This window comes from Erpetoichthys calabaricus, chromosome 7 (assembly GCF_900747795.2).
Source record: "Erpetoichthys calabaricus chromosome 7, fErpCal1.3, whole genome shotgun sequence".
Classification (NCBI taxonomy): Eukaryota; Metazoa; Chordata; class Cladistia; order Polypteriformes; family Polypteridae; genus Erpetoichthys; species Erpetoichthys calabaricus.
In genome coordinates this window covers 38,008,386-38,032,039 of record NC_041400.2, presented here as the reverse complement: position 1 = coordinate 38,032,039, position 23,654 = coordinate 38,008,386, and the positions used below count along the sequence as shown (strand labels likewise).

At 38.8% G+C, this 23,654-nt stretch overlaps 1 protein-coding gene across 1 annotated transcript in view; it reads right to left on the bottom strand.

The window, feature by feature from the left end:
- The window catches only part of tmem232 (transmembrane protein 232), a 180,029-nt gene that overhangs the window by 23,558 nt on the left and 132,817 nt on the right, over window positions 1–23,654 (bottom strand). The window contains exon 12 of the mRNA XM_028804512.2: window positions 19,587–19,834. Within this exon, the coding sequence (XP_028660345.2) occupies window positions 19,587–19,834 (248 nt within the window). The remainder of the gene's footprint in view (window positions 1–19,586; window positions 19,835–23,654) is intronic.

The window sequence follows — 23,654 nt, the reverse complement described above, 5'->3', positions numbered from 1 at the left end:
TTGTAGTTGGAGCTGCAAGAGCTGTGGCAGGATAATAAAGACCTGGAAAAACTTATATATAATCGCTTTGATGCAGCCTTTAAAGGTATGCTGGGGAAAATTATGGAACAAATTCAGGAAAATGCATCCAGACTGAGAGCACTTGCCGATCAGCTGGAAGATGTTAAGCAGACATTCACGACTCGATTGAAACAGCTGAACATTTGGCATCTACCACCGATGGAAAAGCTACAGCTGCGAATTCCAAATGCAAAAAACACGGAGACAGACTTGCGGTTCTGGAAGATGGATGCAGAAGGAATAATATTAGAATCGATGATCTACCTGAGAATCGTGAATGTCCAAACCCAGTGAAATAGTAGCTGAACTATTCTCAAAAATAAATGGAGAGGACTTTAAATCAGATACCAAGATAGCGGCAGCTTATCGCATACATGGATCAAATACCTCTAAACCTAGGACTCTAATTGTTCACTTCGAGAGATTACAATTTAAGCTTAATGTAATGTCACTTCTCAGACAGAAATGAGATTATATTTGAAAATAACCACATTCGTATTTTCCCTGACTTTTCACCCTCAACAGCTGCTAAACGTGCCATATTTTACAATATAAAACAGCGCTTACATAAAGCCGATATCAGATACAGCCTCTTGTATCCTGCCAAACTGAAAGTGGATATTCAAGACAAATATTACATCTTCTCCACCATGGAGGAAGCAGAAAAGGAATTAAGAAAGCTGATCCCGACACTTGTTTGAAATACGATAGTGAGTCGCATCCTGTCATGGCATGACAAGAAGATATTACCTGCCGAGTGATCCGCTTGCAACGATGCGGGTACCATAATTATACATTCTTTTCTCATCTCATCCACTTTCTGTTTATGTTTTAATTACAATTATACGCGTATGTGTGGAAGAAATTAAAGTAGTTTTTTTTTTTTTTTTTTTTACTACTCTAAAGGAGACTATTTAACATCATACCCTTGGTTTATACCCTTTACTATGCTTATCCAGGGCCACTTTTTAATTCCATTCCCTGGGTTTACTATCTAAATATTGCAAGACTGTTGAAGATTATATTTTATGCGTATAGTATTTAGACTTTATTGGCAATAGATATGTCTACTTTTTAATCCTCAAATGCTGCTGCTGGGGGGCTTCTTTTGTTTTGGACGTGCTCTGTCTCTAGGTATGTCAGAGGACTGGGACTTTGTGGAGTGGGGTAGGGTCCAGCCTCACGTGGGGTGGCAAAATGGGGGGATAATAATAATTATAATTACCAATGTAAAAATAGGCTGCATGGCAATAACTCGTGGGAAAATTGGAAATTAAAGATAAAGATGTCTCACTTCCAGTTAAGACTACAAAATGACATCAAAAATTCAGAACCAATGTCTCCATGATGGGAAAGTTAACTTTGTGATCTGGAATGTTAAAGGCCTGAATCACAAATTAAAGAGAAAGAAAGTATTCTCTCACCTAACAGGTTTAAACGATAAAATAGTATTTTTACAGGAGACCCACTTACTAAGCAAGATTCAGTTCTGGCTTCAAAAAGACTAAACTGGCCAAATGTTACATTCCAGCTTTACAAAGAAAAGTAGAGTTGTAGGAATTCTCATACATAGAACAGTTTCATTTGTAGCATCAGATGTAGTATGTGATCCTGAAGGGAGATATGTGATTGTCATGGGCAATTTATTTAACTGTAAAGTGATTCTGATAAATGTTTATGCACCCAATGTCAATGATAGGGAATTCATGCAAAATGTATTTACATCCATTCCCAATGTGAACACACATAAAAGTATAATGGCTGGGGACTTTAATTGTGTTTTAAATCCACTCTTAGATAGGACTCCTGTCACAGGGGAGATGACATCTAACACTGCAAAGATAATTACACAGTTTTTAACTGACCACAACTTATCAGACCCCTGGAGGTTTCTAAACACAAACTCAAGAACATATTCCTTCTACTCACCAGTGCATCATTGCTACTCAGGAATTGATTATTTCTTTATAGATAATAATTTCTTGCCTATGATTAAATCTTGCAAGTACGACGCTATTGTTATTTCCGACCATGCCCCTCTGATCTTGGAGCTAGAATCATTATGCCCCACATACTCATCTCGCAGATGGCGTCTTAACCCACTTCTATTAGCAGACAAGAACTGTACAGAATTTATATCAAAACAAATCAGTTTCTTTCTAGAGACAAATACATTCTCAGAGGTGTCTGCAGGAATACTCTGGGAAACGCTAAAGGCCTTCTTAAGAGGACAGATTATTTCATATCTTTCCCACAGAAATAAATTAGAAACTAAGAAAGTATCAGAGCTAACCAGTGAAATTACTAGAATAGATCAAGAATGTCAGGTGTCCAAGTGAGGCTCTTCATAGGAAACGGCAGGCTTTGCATTCAGAGCTCAACCTCTTAACAACTAAAGAAACTTAAATCAAGACATCATTACTGTGAACACGGAGAGAAAACTAATAAGCTCTTAGCTCAACAAATCCACAAGCAAGAAGTTCGCAATGCAATCCCAGCAATCACCAACACGAACGGAGATAAATCATTGACCATAAAAATATAATGCACACATTTAGAGACTACTATAAATCCTTATATTTTACTGAGTTCAAAGATGACAACACACAATCTCATGCATTTCTGGATACATTACAGATACCCCAAATAGATACATTTCATGCAGAGAAATTGGATAAACCTCTGGCGCTATCAGAATTACTAGATGCTATAAAATCACTTCAGAGCGGGAAAGCAGCAGGCCCTGATGTCTACCCTGTCGAATTTTATAAGAAATTCTCCACTCAGCTAGCTCCCATCTTATTAGCAACATTTACCGAAGCTAGAGACAATCAAATTCTACCTCAAACTTTTTGCCAAGCATTAATCACCGTCTTTCCTAAACAAAACAAGGACTTATTACAATGTGCATCATACAGACCAATTTCACTTCTGAATAATGATGTTAAGATACTCTCCAAAGTCCTAGTTAGAAGGACGGAGAAAGTGCTGTCTTTGGTAATATCACAAGATCAAACTGGATTTATTAAAGGCAGACACTTAGCTTCCAATCTTCAATGCCTGTTTAATGTAATATATTCACCAGCAAAGTCAAACACCCCAGATATATTATTATCATTGGATGCAGAAAAAGCATTTGATATGATTGAATGGAACTACCTTTTCACTACATTAGAGAAATTTGGGTTTGGCCCGAACATTTGTGCATGGATCAAACTACTGTATGCCAATCCAGAAGCTTCAGTTTGTATTAACAACATTTGTTCAGACTACTTTAAACTAGAACGTGGTACTAGACAAGGATGCCCCTTGTCACCACTGCTATTTGCAATTGCCATTGAATCACTGGCAGTTCACTGTCAAAATTCTTATCAGATAAAGGGGATTATCAGAGAAGGACTGGAACAGAAAATTTCTCTATATGCAGTTGATATGGTACTGTATATATCAGACCGACAAAATACTGTGCCTGCTGTCTTAACAGCACTTACCGAATTTCAAAAGATCTCTGTTCTCAGAATTAATTTGAATAAAAATGTGTTCTTTCCTGTGAATTCTCAAGCATACAATATTAGATTGGACACCTTCCCTTTTATCATTGCAGATCAGTTTAAATACCTAGGGGTAAACATCACAAGTAAACATAAAGCTCTTTATCAACAAAATTTCGCCGCCTGTATGGAAAAAATTAAGCAAGATTTGCATAGATGGTCAACCCTTCATCTCACTCTGGCTGGAAGAATTAACATTATTAAGATGAATATCCTTCCTAAGCTTCTCTTTTTATTTCAAAACATTCCAATATACATCAATAAATCATTTTTTATTCAATTAGATTCAAAAATAACCTCATTTATTTGGACCTTAAAACATCCACGCATCCAAAGAGCGACCCTACAAAGACCTAAGGCAGAAGTTGGCATGGCTCTACATAACTTTCAGTTTTATTACTGGGCAGCAAACATACAAGCTATAAAAACCTGGACACAAATAGATGAACATACGTAGGCTTGGTCCGCAATAGAAGTAAAATCCTGCAGTACTTCTTTATATTCCACGCTTTATGCCCCTATAAATGCAAGTTATCGGCAATATGCTAATAACCCAATTGTGCTTCACTCACTCAGAATATGGAACCAATGTAGAAAGCATTTTATGATGGAGAATCTTTTATCTGTGGCAATTCTGCAAGAGAACCACCTTTTTCAACCCTCGCAAACATATGCAGTTTCTAATATCTGGAAAACATTTGAGATTAAATTGCTTAGAGAACTTTATATAGACAACATCTTTGCATCCTATGAACAATTACATTACAAATTTAATTTTCTAGCAACACATTTCTTTCACTATCTTCAAATTAGAAACTTTGTTAAACAGAACCTGCCCGATTTTCCCCATCTCCCAACTTCCTCTATGCTGGAAAAAATATTGCTCAGTTTCGAGGACTCAGACAGCATTTCTGCAATACAGTATATAAAAATATTCTACAGTCCCTCCCTTTTAAAGATCCAAGAGGACAACGGGAAAAGGATCCCTCACTCAACATATCAGAAAAGGAGTGGAAGGTAGCAATGCGGAGAATTCACTCGAGGTCCATATGCTCAAAGCATACAATTATTCAACTCAAAATTATATATCGAGCTCATCTGTCTCGCTTAAAACTGTCTAAAATGTTTCCAGGGCAAGACCCAACCTGCGGACGCTGCAATCAAGTTCCAGTCTCACTGGGTCACATGTTTTGGACCTGCACCAAATTAACATCATTCTGGAGAAAAATTTTGAAGTGCCTTTCAGACAGCCTTGGTGTCACAATCCCTCCTAATCCATTAACAGCTGTGTTTGGCTTAAAGTGGAGAAGGACTAACAAACTGTGATTGCCTTCACTACACTATTGGCACGCAGACTTATTTTGCTAAACTGGAAGAATCCTAACTCTCCTCTTTTAAGTCAGTGGGTAACTGATGTTTTATATTATTTGAAATTGGAAAAAATCAAATTTTCACTTAGAGGATCTGTGCAGAACTTTTTCAAAACCTGGCAGGATCTAATCAATAATATTTTAGAATAAGCTCTTAAAGCACTGAGGAAGCAGATTCTCTTCCCATTTCTTTTTCTTCTCCATTTATCTTTATCCGCCTATTAAACTCATCAATTTATTTATTTTTACTAGCTTTAAGTTTTACTCCGTTGGCCATGCTCTCTTTCTCAGGGGTGGGGGTTGATTTGTTTTCAATCCTATTTTTTGTAAAAATTAATCTATTTGTATGGAATGATTACAATAAAATCAATAAAATTAAAAAAATGGGGAAAGTGAAGAAACCTAAGAGCATTAGAAGTTTAACAATCCAGAGACAATTCAGTCCATCAAGCTCGTTTGTTTAGTTAATAGCTAAGTTGCCCCAATGTCTCATCCAGCTACTTCTTAAAGGTTGTCAAGGATTCAACTACATGGCTCAGTAGTTTGTTGCAGATACTCAAAAGTCCTTGCACAAAGAAGTGCTTCTTTAATGCTGATGTCTTCAAGTATGTAATCTACCATTAAGCTGAAAGAATTCTGCCAGATCTACTTTATCTATGCCTTTGAGAAGTTTGAAGTCCTGGATTAGGAGCCTCTGCACCTGATGGATGGAGCAAAGCCTGTTTTGTTCAGGTCCAGCTGGGGCTATGGGGTTTTGCTTTAAGTTCAGTATAATTTAAATCATGATTGTATAGTGTTCTTCACTGAAGGCAGGATTAAGGCATATACTGTAGATCTATGAATACAAAACAGGAATAGGCTTGCACAATTTACATTTATAAACAATATTCATTTAAATGTTCATAACAGAGACATCCATAAATGTCACAGCAATTATTATAGTGGAACGTTGTGCTTAAAGACAATTGGACCAGTGTAAAACAGAATGGGAAAAAATGAAAAACAATATTTAGGGTCTCAGCTGGCTGGAACATATCCCAGCACCATTGGCATAGCTAGAGTTTTTGGCACCTGGGGCAGTCTTTGGGTTTGCTGACCTCCACCCCCCTTACAAAATAAAACATAATATATATCATGCAACAAATTAAAACTACATTTTAAATTATTAATTACAATTTAAATAGGATTAGAATTTAATTACACTCTAAAATCTACAATCTCCAATTACTCAAACAATAAATCTACAATACTACTTTTCTTGCTTTTATGTTGACAAAATCGTCGATGATATTATCAAAGTTGACTTCGTTTGTCAGTTGCTGCTCTATGGCAAGGTTTCTTAAATGCAAAGTACTCAGTGAAGATCTTAAATAGCAATTGTGAGGAAAATTTGCAAAAGTATTACGATATTTGGAACTGAATGTTAAACCACAGACACACCTTGACGTGCCAGTAAGATCCGTGTGTCATTTTTAATTGTGCTTGGCCAAAGACTTTTAAGCTAACAGCTGGAATATTTTGTTTTGTCATACTTTATCGCTTGATGATGAAGAACTACTTGAGCTTGACGATGACTTTAATTTGGAAACTTCTTCACGTGCAGTAACAGTGGTTTCTTCACATTTGAGGTCTTTCAATAATGCCCCTTCATTCTTTTTTAATACTTCTTCCCTCTCCTTTCTCTATTTTTCTGAAAGCAGCACTGCTCTCTTTTGTTCTTTTCATCTTGAGATTGATAGAATAATTAAATATTAATAATGAGATTGAAGGGTTCATCCCTTTCAGTTGGAGTAAGTAAGAACTGAATTGGTAAATATAACTTTGCAACATATGTATTTGTATCAGTTTTTAAACATTAAAAATGATGCCATTTATATGGTAATAGATAGCACACATTAGCTTGCCAAAGTCCTTATCAAATAAAATTGTCAAAAAAGCCTAAAAAGTGCCACCAAAGGCAGACTGTCCCCTCTGCCCCAGCTACGCCAGTGCCCAGCCCCATTGTCTGCAAGGCAGCAGTTAACCCTGGAAGGGAGTGTAGTCAGTAACACACTGATGACACTCAAACACACACCCATACTCACCTACTCCGTTGCCAATTCAGACGTGTTCAGTGATTTGTGCTCACACTTTATTTATCCTTTCCATGTCCTTGATTATTACAAAATCCATTGTTTACCATCATTTGGAATCCGTGTGGCATTGCTCCCAGGAGTATAGCCTCTGGAATTGCCAGTAAGTGATTTACCTCCCGTCCATAGTGCATTGCACAAATTCTCATAAGAGGCCCAAGTGAAGACAATGAGCCTTTGATTGGACTGGTCCCTTTGAACTTGTGGTCTCATGTCTGACACATTAACCCCTAGTCTAATGCAACATGTCATTCTATAACCAAGGGTCCACGTCTTCCTGCATTTTAATTACAGAAACAACTAATTTTAACAAGTCTGACCTTTATGTCCTAACAATATGATTTCAATAGTTTCTTTAAGTACATTTTAGGTAGGTCACTGTGTAAGTGGTGAACACTGTTGATTTTAGTTCATGAGTAAGTGGCATTTAGTTTATTATTAATATATGCAAATATTTTTGGGATCAAGCCATACCGTGCTTAACACCACTTTGCAATGCATCAGCTGCAGAACAGAGGATTTAGGCTGTCTTTACCGTGGATTAGAGCCTAGGCATGAAACCTCAGCATTGCTTGATTGGATGCTACTTAGGGCTCACTGTGGGAATCCACTGCTTAGTGTGGGTGGACTCTAATTTCACAAATAGATATTTCTTTAAGTTGTGATATGCACAACATCAAGATATCTAACATCACCTATAATAAGATGTGAAAACAATTCTTCTGATATTTTATGTTGATTTAGGAGAGTGGGGCGGACTGTTCCAATCCACTCCTTTATTGGAAGCCAACTTAAAATGATGAGATTTCCATTATTTAAAGGGAAAACCTGGCAAGAGTTGTGGTTCTCATATCATATTGGACTCTCAGACCACTCTCATCGCCATCAAAACCTGGCAAACACTAGAGAAGGGCTTTGGCTTCAAGCTACAGCATTATTTAAAACTCCACCATCTCTCCTACAAAGGCGCCTCGGTACCAGCACCTAACATAACATTATATGATTTGCATGTGACATTCTGGTCACCACACTACAAAACAAGTGGCTTCTGTAAAAGCTGTGCAGATAACAACAAGCAGCCTGCCCTACTCTGACAGGTTTTGTGAATTCCACCTCTTAGCCTTGGAGAAGAGACCAGTTGGGAGCAAATCCAAGTCTTCCCAATTCCCAAAGGCATCAGTGAAGAATGGCATCAATTGGTTCACAAACTCTAATGACTAATTTGCTAAGTTTTTAAACAACATTTACTGTAAACCAAATTTCGAAGATGCTTATACTTTGAATTTAATCAGTCTTTAGCAATTTATTCTAAGCCTAGACTTACAGTCATGCTATCATGTTGATAGTTTTATTTTATTGTGTCTGTTGAGTATTATTATTAAAATTAGCCGTTATGATCATGTCATTATTCCAAATAGCACAAATATTCCTTATAAATCAAAAATGAAAAAGAGAACTACTGTACTCCAAAGTATTCAAAACCTACACTCTGTTGTGTATCGAAAACTGGCTCACAAAGTGTGTCTGAGTTTTCATTGCTTCATTTAAGATGTTTCGAGTTAAGGCATTTTAGTATTTGTCTCTAATCGCAGTGCTGAGGTAAGAAAAGTCTGAATTAGTGTAAGCCATCTTAATTCAGATTATTCATAATAAATGTAATGATTTAATTCATGAGGAAGAAGCTCCTAATAAACAAAAACAGCCGCATTAAATATTTGAAATATGAAAATGTGTGCTTTAGTTTAAATGTTGAAAGTCTAAATATTCTCGTTTGCAACAGAAATTTGTCATTTTTCACCCTCTGATAGAGGTCCACAGAGAGCTAGATCCTTAGTAAACAATCAAAAATGACATCATATTCGTGATCACTGAACTTGAAAGAGTCATGCTTATGCTTGAAATGTATCATTTTTAGACTTCTGAAAAAGGCTTTTACAGGGCTAGGATCATCGATAAAGAATCAAATAACAAAAACTATTATCATACTAGGCTCACCCGCCTTTTAAGGCGACCAACTTTTATCCTCAATTTGTGTGCGCTCCATGTGTACATCAGGCATGTAAGTGTAGGGAATGAGAACATCAAAGTGCCCATTCATAACATCTCCCGAAAACCTACGTTTTTTTATCCCCTCGAGTGCCTGTCCAAAGTCGTACAATGTCAGCCCGAATCTGTACCGCTAAAGACGGAGTTTCATGCACTGAATAAGCTATAGATGAGAATAAGCAAGCACCATCTCCCCTGATATTTACTACGCGGTGAGGCATTTGTACTCCATCAACATTAATTATTTCCAGAGACATAATTTTGTCTATTTTTCCAGCGCATCGCGCACAAAAGCAAGGGAACAATGGGAGCACCAGAACTCTGCTCACATCGCGTCGCTTCGCTTCGTACCGCAAGTAGTAAGTCTGCGATAAACAGAATACTGCTATGCTTTGCACTCACGGGACGGAAGGACAATCCCGACTGCTTTTATATAGTAGATTTGTGATCAGTAACAATGCAATTGCATTATACGACACTCCACATGCCTATACAGTAATCCCTCGCTATATCGCGCTTCGACTTCCGCAGCTTCACTCTATCACGGATTTCAGAGCACGCTGTTAAGTTCCTGTGTGCTGATTGGCTCAGCGAATTTGATTCCGCTGCGTTAACCAGGAAGTCTCGTCTTGCTCATTCAGCATCAACGTGTTTCGCTGTGTAAACAGTTAAGTTTTGTGCTCTTTTGTGTTTATCTTTGCCAAACCCTTCATTATGGCTCCAAAATGATCTGCTCCTGCTACTGCTTCAGGGGCCATGCCCAAGTGCCAACGGAAGATGCTAATGATTGCCGAAAATGTAAAAGTTTTGGATATGTTGAAGGAAGGGAACAGCTACACTGCTGTAGGATGCCATTAAGGCATCAATGAGTCCACGATTCTTTTTATTTGAAAAGGAGGAAAAAAATATAAGATCTACGGCCGCAGTGTCCTTTAACCAGGGTGCAAAATAAGACGTAAGTGGACGTAATAAGGCGGTAGTCCGGATGGAATCTGCTTTAGGGATTTGGATTGAAGACTGTCGGAAGAAGAACAACGACGGTGCTACACAGTCGCCTGAAGAGGCTTCTTTAGAAGACATGTAACGCTCTCCTTTGTTGTGCAGTAAAATTAAAGTCATCGTTATCGGACAAGTCGTCGTGTCATTGTTGGTGAGTAAACATAATTAATTTTCTACGTACAGTATTTAGTGTCACTGTACACACATTTTACTGTATACAATTTTTCTTGCATTGTACATATTTATTGCTGGTGGCCTGTCTATCGTAATGGCTGTAACATATGTGATATCGGAGACGCTCGATATCTTATCTATAATATTTAGGTTTTACTGTATATAAACAGTGTGTTTACATACATAATTTCAACAAATTTTACCTAATATCTAAGAGAATACAAAGGGTTTATGCTGTATAACTGTGCGGAAAATGTTTATAAGAGTAATAATAATAATAATTCATTACATTTATATAGCGCTTTTCTCAGTACTCAAAGCGCTATCCACACAGGGAGGAACCGGGAAGCGAACCCACAATCTTCCTCAGTCTCCTTACTGCAAAGCAGCAGCGCTACGTGTGGGAGAGTTTATAAGGGCTTAAAATATATAAAAATAACCATATAACCATATATGGTTTTTACTTCGCAGATTTTCACCTTTCGCGAGGGGGTTCTGGAACGTAACCCCCGCGATAGGTGAGAGATGACTGTATTACCGATCCCCATTTTTTTAAGTTTTGTGGAAATTAGTAACTTTGACCCCTTGTATCCCATTAAGCGTGAACCCCTGGGGTCAGGAGATGTGGCTTGCACAACTCCAAGTTCTGTTGATCATTTTTCCTGAAGACACCATTGGTTTACTCTTTATCATAAGGATGTAATTTTCTGCACAAAATATGGTTAAAACTGACATACAAATGAGGATTTTTGGGATCTAGAGGGCCAGATATAGGGGGAATCCCCAAAGAGTTTGACATCATGCATAACTAGACATCAAGATAAGTCAAAGGGTATATTATATGTGAGCATTCTTGTACTGATGAGTCAGGATGCAAAAAAAAATTGTAAGTAATTTCAAAGCAGAATTCATTTGAGTATAATATCATATTACTCAATACTCATGGAAGTAGTGACTCTATAAACATATATAGCAATGGACTGCAGAAAAATTCTTTAGGATGGAGTTTGGGGTTGAATACAAAGGGATAACTGCTCAACTCTCTTCTACAGAAGATAGCCCAGGAGGCTTGTAATCAGCATTTAGTAATATTATAAAGATATCTAGAAATTTTTCAAAGTTGATTTAAAACTGTTATGAATCAAAACTTTGTACTGGCATTAAAGCATAAAATCAGAAGTACCTCATCATATTATGAATGTGATTAAATGCCAACAGACAAAAAGCAATAACATTTACTAATTACTTTTACTCATTCAGTCCTGCCATCCTCAACTGTTGTCTTTGAATCAACCAGATTTTCAAAAAGAGACACTCAGCATGCCCTACAAAAATGTGATAAGTGTCTGCTTAGAATTCCAAGAGCTAAACTTAAAAGGAGTCCTGAGGCGGCCTTCTGCTGTTAGGCACCTAAAATCTGGAATAGCATGCCAATAGGAATTTGCCAGGCTAATAAAGTGGAGCACTTAAAAAAAAAAAACTGCTTAAAACAAATTACTTTAACATGGCTTTCTTATTGCTTCATTTTAGTGTAACCCTGAAATTCTTTATATGCTTTTAATTATCATTTTTATCATGACTCTGCAATACGTACTAATCCCTACTTTCTGTGCTGTTCTTTTTCTGCGCCACCTGATCAAAGCACCGTGCAGTCCCTACATTGATGGATTGAAGGCCAGACGTCCATCATTATCATCTAATTCTTCCACGTGAAGCCTGTAAACCATGAGGACTGATTTAGATCATTTATGTTAGGTAGAATGGCCAGTAGGGGCTGGGTGGTATCATGGCCTTGGAACCCCTGCAGATTTTTTTTTTTTGTTTTTTTCTCCAGCCCTTATTTTTTCTGTCCTCCTGGCCATCGGACCTTACTTTATTCTTTGTTATTTAGTATTGCCTAATCTTATTTTTATTTTTATATTTTTATTTTTTAGAAATTTTTCTTTCTTCATCTTGTAAAGCACGTTGAGCTACATCATTTGTATGAAAATGTGATATATAAATAAATATTGTTGGTGTTACTGATATTCATTCTGTTTCATCGCAGGTTAGATGTACTGTATAGCATAATCATTATTCTTAGCATTTGTTGGATCACAAGCTCCCATGTCACACCACAGGAAACTTAACAGTGATTGTTAACTGACATGGCAAAACTTAATAACCATATGCAGACTGCCAATTACAGTATGTTGGCTCTTTGTAAAATTTAAAGTTTTAATTTGACAAATACCGTAATGCAGTGTAAACAGTTCAGATATTTTGTCACATTTACAGTGGAAGGGAAAATTCTTATTTGCATGCCTAAACAAAACATGTAACAAAAGATAAATGTCTTACTTCATAGATTATGTAAAATATAATAACACAGAATACAAGAGACCAGAAGTGACTGGGCTGGGAGGCTCATCCATTTCTCAGCTCCATAACTAAAACCGATTTAACGGAATTATTTCAGTTACTGTAAATAGTGGATCATGCGCTTAAGGACACTTTGTGGAAGTGTATTCAAAGACCAAGCACTTCTTTACATAAAACAAAGCTGTGAAACTACCAAGCAGGTGAAGTGAATCCCTGATACATTTTAAAATGTATCTTGCTTTTGTGATAACATAGCTTGATATACTGAAAGAGTGGCCATGTGTTGCATGTTGTTTAGCTCAAGCAAGTAAAAATTTCACTGTATTCTATACATGTGACAATAATAACTATAACCTATAGTCTCCTCTCATTAATTAGATTTTCTATGTTGTTCTTATGCTGCGGTGGGTTGGCGCCCTGCCCGGGATTGGTTCCTGTCTTGTGCCGTGTGTTGGCTTGGATTGGCTCCAGCAGACCCCCGTGACCCTGTGTTCGGATTCAGCGGGTTGGAAAATGGATGGATGGATGGATGTTGTTCTTATGATACAATGAAATAAGCTACAGGAGTCTTGAATTAATTAAATAACATTTGTAATGAATGTGGTTAAATCTCTTTAAAAATTGTAAGCGATGGAAATGTTTAATTTTACCTATCAATCCATCTCTATTTTATATAGTGCTTTTACCAGCATGGTCAGACAGGTTTTGTACTACACCTTTAGTAATCCACTGTCCAAACTTCCAATCCACGCCTAGTTTTAGTCTATTTGGAGTTTACACTTTCTCCCTGTGCTTATGGGAATTTCCTTCCAAATACACTGGCTTCCCCCCCTACATTCAAGTTGTGTATGTGAGTGGACCCTGCAATAGACTGGTAGAAAGTCCAGCACCAGTTCCTGCCTTGCATCCCGTTATGCTAGAATAAGCTGTTGACCCCTGGAACCATGAGTTGGATTGAGAAAGTTTGAAAATATTATTCTATGTTATGCCCCAAGGACAGGTAAGGTCCTCTTCACTTCTCCTCATACACCACCTCTCTAGGCCCTATCATCCAGACTCTTGCATTGCCATGCAGCTGTACCTGTTCTCTTTAGAGGATCACATGGTATCACCTACATTCTCAGCATGCCTCGCTGACATCTCAACCTGGATCAAGGATTTGTACATTTCCAGTACAACCTGGTTAAGATGAACCTCCTTGCTGTCTCAACCAGTCCATGTACGAAACAAACCATCTATGTTTGGCTGAGATCATTATCGCTAACATCCCCCAAGTCAGCAGGCAACCTTGAGGTGGTGATCGATGACCAGCTATCCTTCACTGACCACTTTACAACCGTCTCTCGTTACTGCAGATTCACTCTTTATAACATCCACAAGATTAGACTATATTTGACGGAATAGGCATCACAGCTCCAGGTCTTGGAATTGGTATTGTCACGCCTTGATGACTGCAACTCTCTATTGGTAGGAATACCTACATTTGCTACAAATCTGCTTCAGATGATTAAAAATGTCAACAAGCCCACACAGGTGCATGCCATTCCTCTTTTTAGGGTACTCCAATAGATCCCCATAACAGCACAAGTTAAGTTCAAACCTTTGATAAGCGGCTACAGAGTATTCAGTGGGTCAGAATATTTGCCCACTTATGTCTGTCAATGAATGGTAAAAGGTGATACCACCTGTATGTGGCATCAGATCTCAATCCTGACTCTTTTCATTCGTAGTTCTTGACTGGTGAAATGATTTGCCTACCTCCATCAGAACTCAAAACTCCTTCAGTTTAAGAAGTGTTTGAAGACTCTCTTCTTCAGGTAATAACAGTTTAAATAATAATGGCTTTGATAGGTTCATGTACCTAAGGAAAGCTCAGACTAGATTTGTGATGTTTGGTTTAAACATCTTTACTTGTGATGGTAAGTTTTGTAGTCTTGTTCCCAGACTGATGATTACTCGATTATGTTCACCTCTTTTCTAGGTTACTTTGAATAAAACTGTCTGCTATGTTCATGCCCTCCATAATGTTTGGGATAAAGACACACAGGAGAAAGATGGAGCAGAAGCTGCAGAATAACAGCATGAAGGAAGTGTGGGATGGGATGAAGATCATCACTGGCTGCAGCTCGAAGCAGGGTGCCACCATCGAGAGAGACGTGGAGAGAGCAAACCTGATGAACAACTTCTTTAACAGGTTTGACCACCCTAACCCACTCTCACCTCAGAGTACTGCACCCTCCACCCATCCTTCTGCTGATACCAGCATAAGAGAGAGTTTCCCACCACCCACAATTACAGCAGCCCAGGTAAGCAGAGAGCTGAGAAGACTTCGTGCCAGCAAAGCAGTGGGTCCAGATGGAGTATCGCCACGACTGCTGAAGGTCTGTGCATCAGAGCTGGGGGGTCCTCTACAGTGTATCTTCAACCTGAGCCTGGAACAGGGGAGAGTCCTGAGGCTTTGGAAAACATCTTGCATATCCCCAATCCCAAAGGTATCACGTCCTGGTGAGCTGAATGACTTCAGGCCTGTCGCCCTGACGTCACATGTGATGAAGACCATGGAGCGGCTGCTGCTTCACCTGAGGCCACAGGTCCGCCACGCCCTCGACCCTCTGCAGTTCGCATACCAGGAGAAGGTGGGAGCGGAGGATGCCATCATCTATATGCTACACCAATCCCTCTCCCACTTGGACAGAGGCAGTGGTGCAGTAAAAATTGTTTCTGGACTTCTCTAGTGCCTTCAACACCATCCAACCTCTGCTTCTTAGGGACAAGCTGACAGAGATGGGAGTAGATTCATACCTGGTGGTATGGATCGTGGACTATCTTACAGACAGACCTCAGTATATGCGTCTCTGGAACTGCAGGTCTGACATTGTGGTCAGCAACACAGGAGCGCCGCAGGGGACTGTACTTTCTCCGGTCCTGTTTAGCCTATATACATCAGACTTCCAATAAAACTCAGAGTCCTGCCACATGCAAAAGTTCGCTGACAACATTGCTATCGTGGGCTGCATCAGGAGTGGGCAGGAGGAGGAGTATAGGAACCTAACCAAGGACTTTGTTAAATGGTGCGGCTCAAACCACCTACAACTGAACACCAGCAAAACCAAGGAGCTGGTGGTGGATTTTAGGAGGCCCAAGCCCCTCCTGGACCCGTGATTATCAGAGGTGACTGTGTGCAGAGGGTGCAGACCTATAAATACCTGGGAGTGCAGCTGGATGATAAATTGGACTGGACTGCCAATACTGATGCTCTGTGCAAGAAAGGACAGAGCCAACTATACTTTCTTAGAAGGCTGGTGTCCTTCAATATCTGCAATAAGATGATGCAGATGTTTTATCAGATGGTTGTGGCGAGCGCCCTCTTGTACGCAGTGGTGTGCTGGGGAGGCAGCATAAAGTAGAAGGACACCTCACGCCTGGACAAACTGGTGAGGAAGGCAGGTTCTATTGTAGGCACGGAGCTGGACAGCTTGACATCTGTGGCAGAGCGATGGACGCTGAGCAGGCTCCTGTCAATCATGGAGAATCCACTGCATCCACTAAACAGTGTCATCTCCAGACAGAAGAGCAGCTTCAGTGACAGACTGATGAGATTGTTCCTCCCCCAAACTATGCGACTCTTCAATTTCACTCGGGGGGGGGGGGGCTTGGGGGGGGGGGTAAACATTAACATTATACAAAGTTATTGTCTGTTATACCTGCATTTTTATCACTCTTTAATGTTATATTGTTTTTATCAGTATGCTGCTGCTGGAGTATGTGAATTTCCCCTTGGGGATTAAAAATCTATCTATCTATCTATCTATCTATCTATCTATCTATCTATCTATCTATCTATCTATCTATCTATCTATCTATCTATCTATCTATCTATCTATCTATCTATCTATCTATCTATCTATCTATCTATGATTTACCTCTCTACTCCTCAGTTTAAAATTACAAATCAGACGATTCAGATGTGACTAAAGTGCACATTACAAACATTCATTCAAGGGAATTGGCATACATTTCAGTCACACCATGTAGAAATGACAACACGTTTTATATGTGGTCGCCCATTTCAGGACACCATAATGTTTAGTCATAGATACCGAGGCTTTTTGTCTATCTACAGTTTACTTTTGGAGACTGTAGTATCCATTTTCAATATGAGGACAAGAGATATGCCAATGAAAGTCAAAGAATAATAATAATAAAAATATGTCTTATTTATAATGCCTTTCCCATGCTCAAAGAAGCCATTGTGGGACTGAAAAACAAGAATAAAACCATTAGAGATGACAGTAAAACCTTAGGATGACCAAAATCAACTGTCTGGAATATCATTAAGAAGAAAGAACATACTGGAGAGCTGCTCATTGATCACAAAGGGACTGGCAGGCCAAAGAAGACCTCCACTTAATAATAATAATAATAATACATTTTCTTGATATAGATTCTTCTGATGACAGAAGAATTCTCATTATGGTAAAGAAAAAGCCCCAAACGCCTGTCCAACAGATCAGAAACAGGCTTCAGGAAGAAGATGTGTGTGTGTCGGAGACAACTATCCGCAGAAGACTCCATGAACAGAAATACAGAGAACAAACTGCAAGATGTAAATCACTAAAACAGGATGGCCAGATTGAAGTTTGCAAAAAAGGTACTTAGAAGAACCTACAGAATTCTATAAAAATGTCTTGTGGACAGAAGAGACAAAGATGAACTTTCATCAGAATGACTAAAAGAGCAAATTGTGGAGCTGAAAAGAAACTGCCCACGATCCAAATCAGACCACCTCAACTATTAAACATGGTGGTGGGGGTGTTATGGCTTGGACATGCATAGCTGCCACTGGTCCTGGGACACTTATCTTCATTGATAATGGAACTGCTGACAGCAGCTGCACAATAAATTTTGAGGTGTACAGAAACATCTCACCTTCTCAAGTTCCAGTAAATGACTTCCAACTCATTGGATGGCACTTCATCCCACAACAAGATGATGATCCAAACATACTGCTATGGCATCAGAGGAGTTTTTCAAAGTTATAAAATGGAAAATGCTTCAATGTCCAAGCCAATCGCCTGATTTAAATCCAATTGACAGGCTGGCTCCATTAGAGGCTTGGCAGAGCATCAGCAGAGGAGATACTGAGCACCTGCTGAACTCTATGATTCACAGACCTCAAGCAGTCAATGCACACATGGGATATTCGACCAAGTACTAAACACGACTGCTTTAATAGACCTGCCATTGCTATGTCCCAAAAAAGGGGGCACCACATATAAAAGGTGTTCTCATTTCTATGTGGTGTTACCAAAATGTATTCAGATGCCCTTAAATTAAAGTCTGCAGTTTGCACTTTAATCATAATTGAATTGGTTGATTATGAATTCTAAACTGTGCAGCAGAGGGTAAACCAAGGAAAAATGTGTCTTTGTCCCAAACATCATGGAGGGTACTGTAAATGTTATCAGCAGATGCATCATCACAAGGTGGTTTAAAGTGCTAACGATTATAATGCAGTATTAAGTATCAAAACTACAGTATACAATGACGTACTCTACTAACCGTACACCGTGTTAGAAAGAAACGAGAAAGAAATACAAGAAATGTAGAGGTACACCTAACCTCTGGATAGATCAGGTAACGGCTGTTTTATTGTATATTATGCTGGTGTCCTCACCTCGCTGTGCACTGTTTTCTTGGCTTTACTGTACTGCCACCATTTATTGCAGCTTGAGTCTTGCAACGTACAATTCAATTCAATGTGAAATGGAATATTCAGATTCATTTTATGAAGAGTAATTAGAAGCAAAGATTGCTAAGAAATATAGATAAATAAAGGAAGGCACTACATAAAAGAACTTTAAAATGAAGTATTAATCCAGTGACAGCATGTTGGCCCAGCCCGTGACCCTGAACTGGATTAAGTAGATTTGTGACCTTATGTATGAATGTATGTTGGCAGAGAAAGTGGGGTTCCTTCCTCACAGTGGGCAGTGCGGTAGCACAGTGTTAGCACTGCTGCTTCGCTGTAAGGAGACCAGGGTTCATGGAGTTTGCATGTTCTCCTCGTGCCGGCGTGGCTTTTCCCCAGGTGTTCTGGTTTCCTCCCAAAGTCCAATGATATACAAATTAGGTGGACTGATGATACCCAAATTGTCCCTAGTGTGTGGTAGGTTGGCATGTGTGTGTTTTTGTGTTTGTTCTCCCTATGATAGACTGGTACCCTGTCCAGGGATTGTTCCTGCTTTGCTCTCCATGCTGGCTCAGATAGGCTCCGTCACCCCCGTGACCCTGTTCAGGACAAAGTGACTTAGAAAATGACCGACTGACTGACGTCCTCACAGCACTGGTTTGATTCTCCGATAGATGGTTTACTTTCTGTGTGGAGTTTGCATGTTCTCATCATGTCCATAAAGAGTTCCTCTGAGGATCTGCCATTTTCTCTCACAGTTCAAACACCTTCAGCTGGGCTGCGTGGTAGCTGTATGATGGCCTGCTGTGAATGAATATAAAGTTGGCCCGTGACAGACCTGCATCCTGTCCAGATTGGTTTCTGCCTTGAACCCATTACACGCCTGTGATCGGGGTTCTTTAAATGGGTAGATGATTAATTAAATGTGATGTATAGAATAGGAAAATGCAAATACAGTTAAGGGAATAATGTAGTTAAAAGGTCTCCTTTCAAGGAAAAAAAAAATTGCTGTGCATGAAATTTCGATCCAGTTTCACACTCACGTTAATTAATTAGCTGCTCTAAGAGTTAGTTGCTTTTTTTCTAGCCCATCACACCGTAGACAACACAAAATGTGCCTGCCGACCTTTCCTTCTTAATTTGTTAGTGTGAGTCACAGGAAGCCCCATTTCAGTGTAACTGTTTATGAAAAGCCAAATACCTGAGGGAGAGACGTGTCACTTTCCGTTTTACAGCTGGCTGCTTAGGAAGTGGAGCCCTGGGAGGAGACATTTGCTTTTTCGGCCTTATCAAGACAAGGAGATGGGGATCAGCAGGCGGGAAGAAGAGTCTGGAAAGCATGTCGGCAACCCTCCAGCTCACATGCTGTGATGGCCTGCTGTGATCAGAACTTGATGGAGGCTTTGCATTCACATTAAAGAATGGAGTCTTGGGCACACTGATTTCAGCCTACAAGAAGAAAACAGGAAAATGTTAAACGAGGACAAGAGCTTTAACATACCTGAGTTGAACACTTTCTTTCATTTCTGGCTTGATTGAAACAGACTGCGGTTGTGCTTAATGGGATGCATGCATCAGTTAGAACAAAATAAAATAAAATGGATATTACTTCCACACCACTAGAACTCATCAAGCTTATTATCTCAAAGTAACAAATTCACATTTTAACAGGACTGTATTGTGCCAAGTGTCACATAAAGAAGAAAAGGGTGAAGAGCGAAAGAATGTTCAGAGCGGCAAGGCAGACCATTGCAGAAAGTCAACTACAACCACACTGCAGAAGCACAAATTGGATAAAATGATAGAAAAGACATGGGCAAATACAGTGGAAAAGCTTGGTTAACCATTTGGTTAGTTTTTGCAATAATGTTGTTGTCACACTGCATAATATGGCACTTCTGATCCAGTTCTGCTTTAAATGTCTCTAACTTGAAGAATGATTAGAAAAGCTGTAATGCCATAACTGACTTGACTGCAGTCCAGTGTTCTGCTCCACTTTACTTCAATAGTTGTGTCTGCCTATAGAGTTTAGCTTCTGTACTGAGTTCACAATCTCATTTGTTTTAGTTATGAATGGCCTGGGTAATTCATAAAGAAAGAGTGTGATCTGTGACCAATACACGTGGGCATTTTAAAAATCACAGGATCTCTAAATATGAAGAACAGAAGTAACCTCCCTGTTTAAATGTTGGCTGATGACTTTTATTTTAACATCACTAAATCTGTCCATGCATTTCTGACTATCCAATTTATACATAACAGAAAATGAGACTACTGGCTCATTTTAATGTTCACAACTCACAATACTGAACTGTCCTTTAATCAATACATAAAATAAAAAAATTCACTGAAAAAAAGAACTCAAAACTGTGTGAGCTAAAACTGAATAACCTGCCAGCAATAATAAGGGCCAGCAGTTTCAAAGCCTAACCTTATTTGAAAGGAGTCTCCTTGGACTTTTTAACTCTGGACTCTTTTACCCCTTGTATTTCTTACATCATTCTTTTAGAATCATAGACAAATTGTTAACTTATTAGACATGAGGCAATTAGGATCGGAATGGACAAACAGCCTGAGAATGGCAAACAGTGATTGATTATTCTTGTAATCATTGTTAATCTGAGGTGAATTTAGACCCTTAAGTTTGGGTCCATGCTGGGCAGAGAAGGAAGGAAGAAAGGAAGGACAGCAAGCAGAGCAGAGCAGGAAAGAGAAAAGCAAGAAGAGCTGATAACCCGAAGAGCCCAAAGAAATCGACCTCTGCGAAGTGAACACCAAAACGAAGCAACTCTGCACCCAGACTTTAAAAGACTCATCTTCCATCACCTTTATTTTCTGCATAAGTACTTTCAATAAGACTCTTTTTCAAATACATTTCTTAACCTAAATCTCTTTTCAAATACATTTCCTACTTTTTGCTAGCATCAGTTTTATTGTGTTTTTATTAATGTTACTTTATGATAATATTAATTTTATACTGTTTGATTGGGTCAAGTTATAGTGATAAGAACACCTGGTATGGGTGATTGCCATATTCCTACAGGGGTTAGCAGCTGTGGACAAGACATTTTCCAGTAGTAGCAGCAGGTCAGTGGGCACCTGCTTTGGTGGTTGGCACAAGTGTAGCTGAACTGTTTGGGCCGCTTATGCTACACTTATATGTTTCTTTGCTTAAAGCAGCTGTCCATTTGTAGAAAAGGGCTGCACACATGGGTTGCTATAAAGCAGGTAAATTCCATGATAATATATAAATGAACTAGGAAATTGCACAATGATGCATACTTAATTATATAAGCTACCTGACTTTAATTACTTCCTCGACCCAAAAATCTAAAAAATATATATTTTCTGCATCACAACAGCATGGCCGTGTTTAAGAAGTAGACTGCCTACTGTTTGCAGAGCCTCAGGAAATAGATATTTGGGTAACAGAAGAAACAGAAGTCATGGCAAAGTGGTTGAAAAATACAAATATACATCCTTAATTTTAAATAGTGCATTTCAGTAGTGAGGATCATCACAGAGTGCTTTGCAAGTATAGGTTAGGTTTGGTAGATTTTTTTATGCCAGAGGGAAATTTGTTTTCAGTAGGAAGGTAATAAAACATACATAGATACACACATACACACAGACCCTAACTACATAAGTGCCATATGAATGACATATACACCATTCTGTAGTACTTAAAGACACTTACTTATCTTCAGCACGAACAATGTACAATGTCTTCAATATATCTCAGACCTAAATATTACTTTTGTCTTCCAGAATATATTCAAACATAAAAAGGCTCAACATCCATGGCTATAGGCCATGTCTTACTTTATTGGATACAGCCCTCATCCTCGGCTCAATAAAACTTAGTAGTTCAGATCATGTGGCACTTCCTTACTGCTCCAGGTGCTCTACATATTTACCTTATTACTTCAATCACTCTAGATATAAAGACAAAGTGTAGAAAGTTAAAAGCAATGTGGTGTTTATTAAAGAACAATAATGCCAGTAGGATAAAGTATAACAGAAAATATAGAAAGTCAGGTCTAAATGTATATAGTCTTAAAAAGTTTATTGAAAGAAATTAGCAATGAAAATCAAAGAACGTCCCAGGGCAACTTTTTGAATCAGCAATCGGTGAAATGCGAAGTTACGTCCTCCGACATTAAGATGTAATAGTCATACATGGCTCTGTCTCTTCTGCTGACGTCATCTTTTTTGTTGCCGTTGTTTCTTCTTCTGGTGTCACTCTCAGGTAAGGCATAATTATTTTAACATTCCACATGGGATTCTGGAATATGTGATGTTACACACATCTGATTGGTTGGCTGTTGGTATGATAAATAACTTTGATCCTTTAAGTACAGTATGTCCGAATTCCTTCCTTTCCCAAGCTGTAAACCAATTTGGTGATTCCTAGTTATTTATAACCTATTCCCAGGTTATAAAGTAATCAATAACTGCTGAGGCATCATCCTAGTCTTCTACTTTATTTGCACAGATGTTTTAAAAAGTGAGGCACACTTCAGGAAGAGGAGATGCTTTGATGTTAATTACCTCCTCAGGTGTTAAGTTCATCCTGTCCATCTTGAGCAAAATATTTGTTTTAGGGTGATGCAACTCAGGAAGAGAAGGCACTTTGATATTAACCATTTTTGTAAGATTGAGTTAATTTTTGTTTGTGTGGGCAAGAAAGAAAATAAAACATTTTAAAATTGAGGACACTACATATATGAACACACGTTAATCCATAACTGTTTGGAAAATGGATGGATCAATGGATGGAGAGATGGACATTTGGTTCCAAAACTTTAGTCTTGGCCAGTTAATTGACTTGTTTAAGATCCCATAGGTAAAACAGATCACATGGGTTTAATTAGAATCCCTTTACCACTATTCCACACTACTTGAAAAATTGACAGGATGTCGAGTAATCCAAAAAAAAAAAAACAAGACTCAAAAGACACCCACTGCTCCATCATCACCATGTTGCCAACCTTTGTAAAAGGTGCTATATAGCGCCCGACCCGACACAGACTGACGCAGAGGCACGTGTAAAATCTCAAGTCTTTTTATTTCTCTTCAGCCATGGGGCATGCCTTCCCCGTGTCCCACAGGCCCAACATAGTCCCACAAGCACTTAAATAGCACAAACAACACTTTTTCTCTTCACCTTGGCACCACCACTCCTCCCAGGCAACCTCATCCTCTTCCTCCCGATTCTGATTAATTAGTGGTGGATGCTGGCCCTTTTTATAGCCCACCCGAAAGTGCT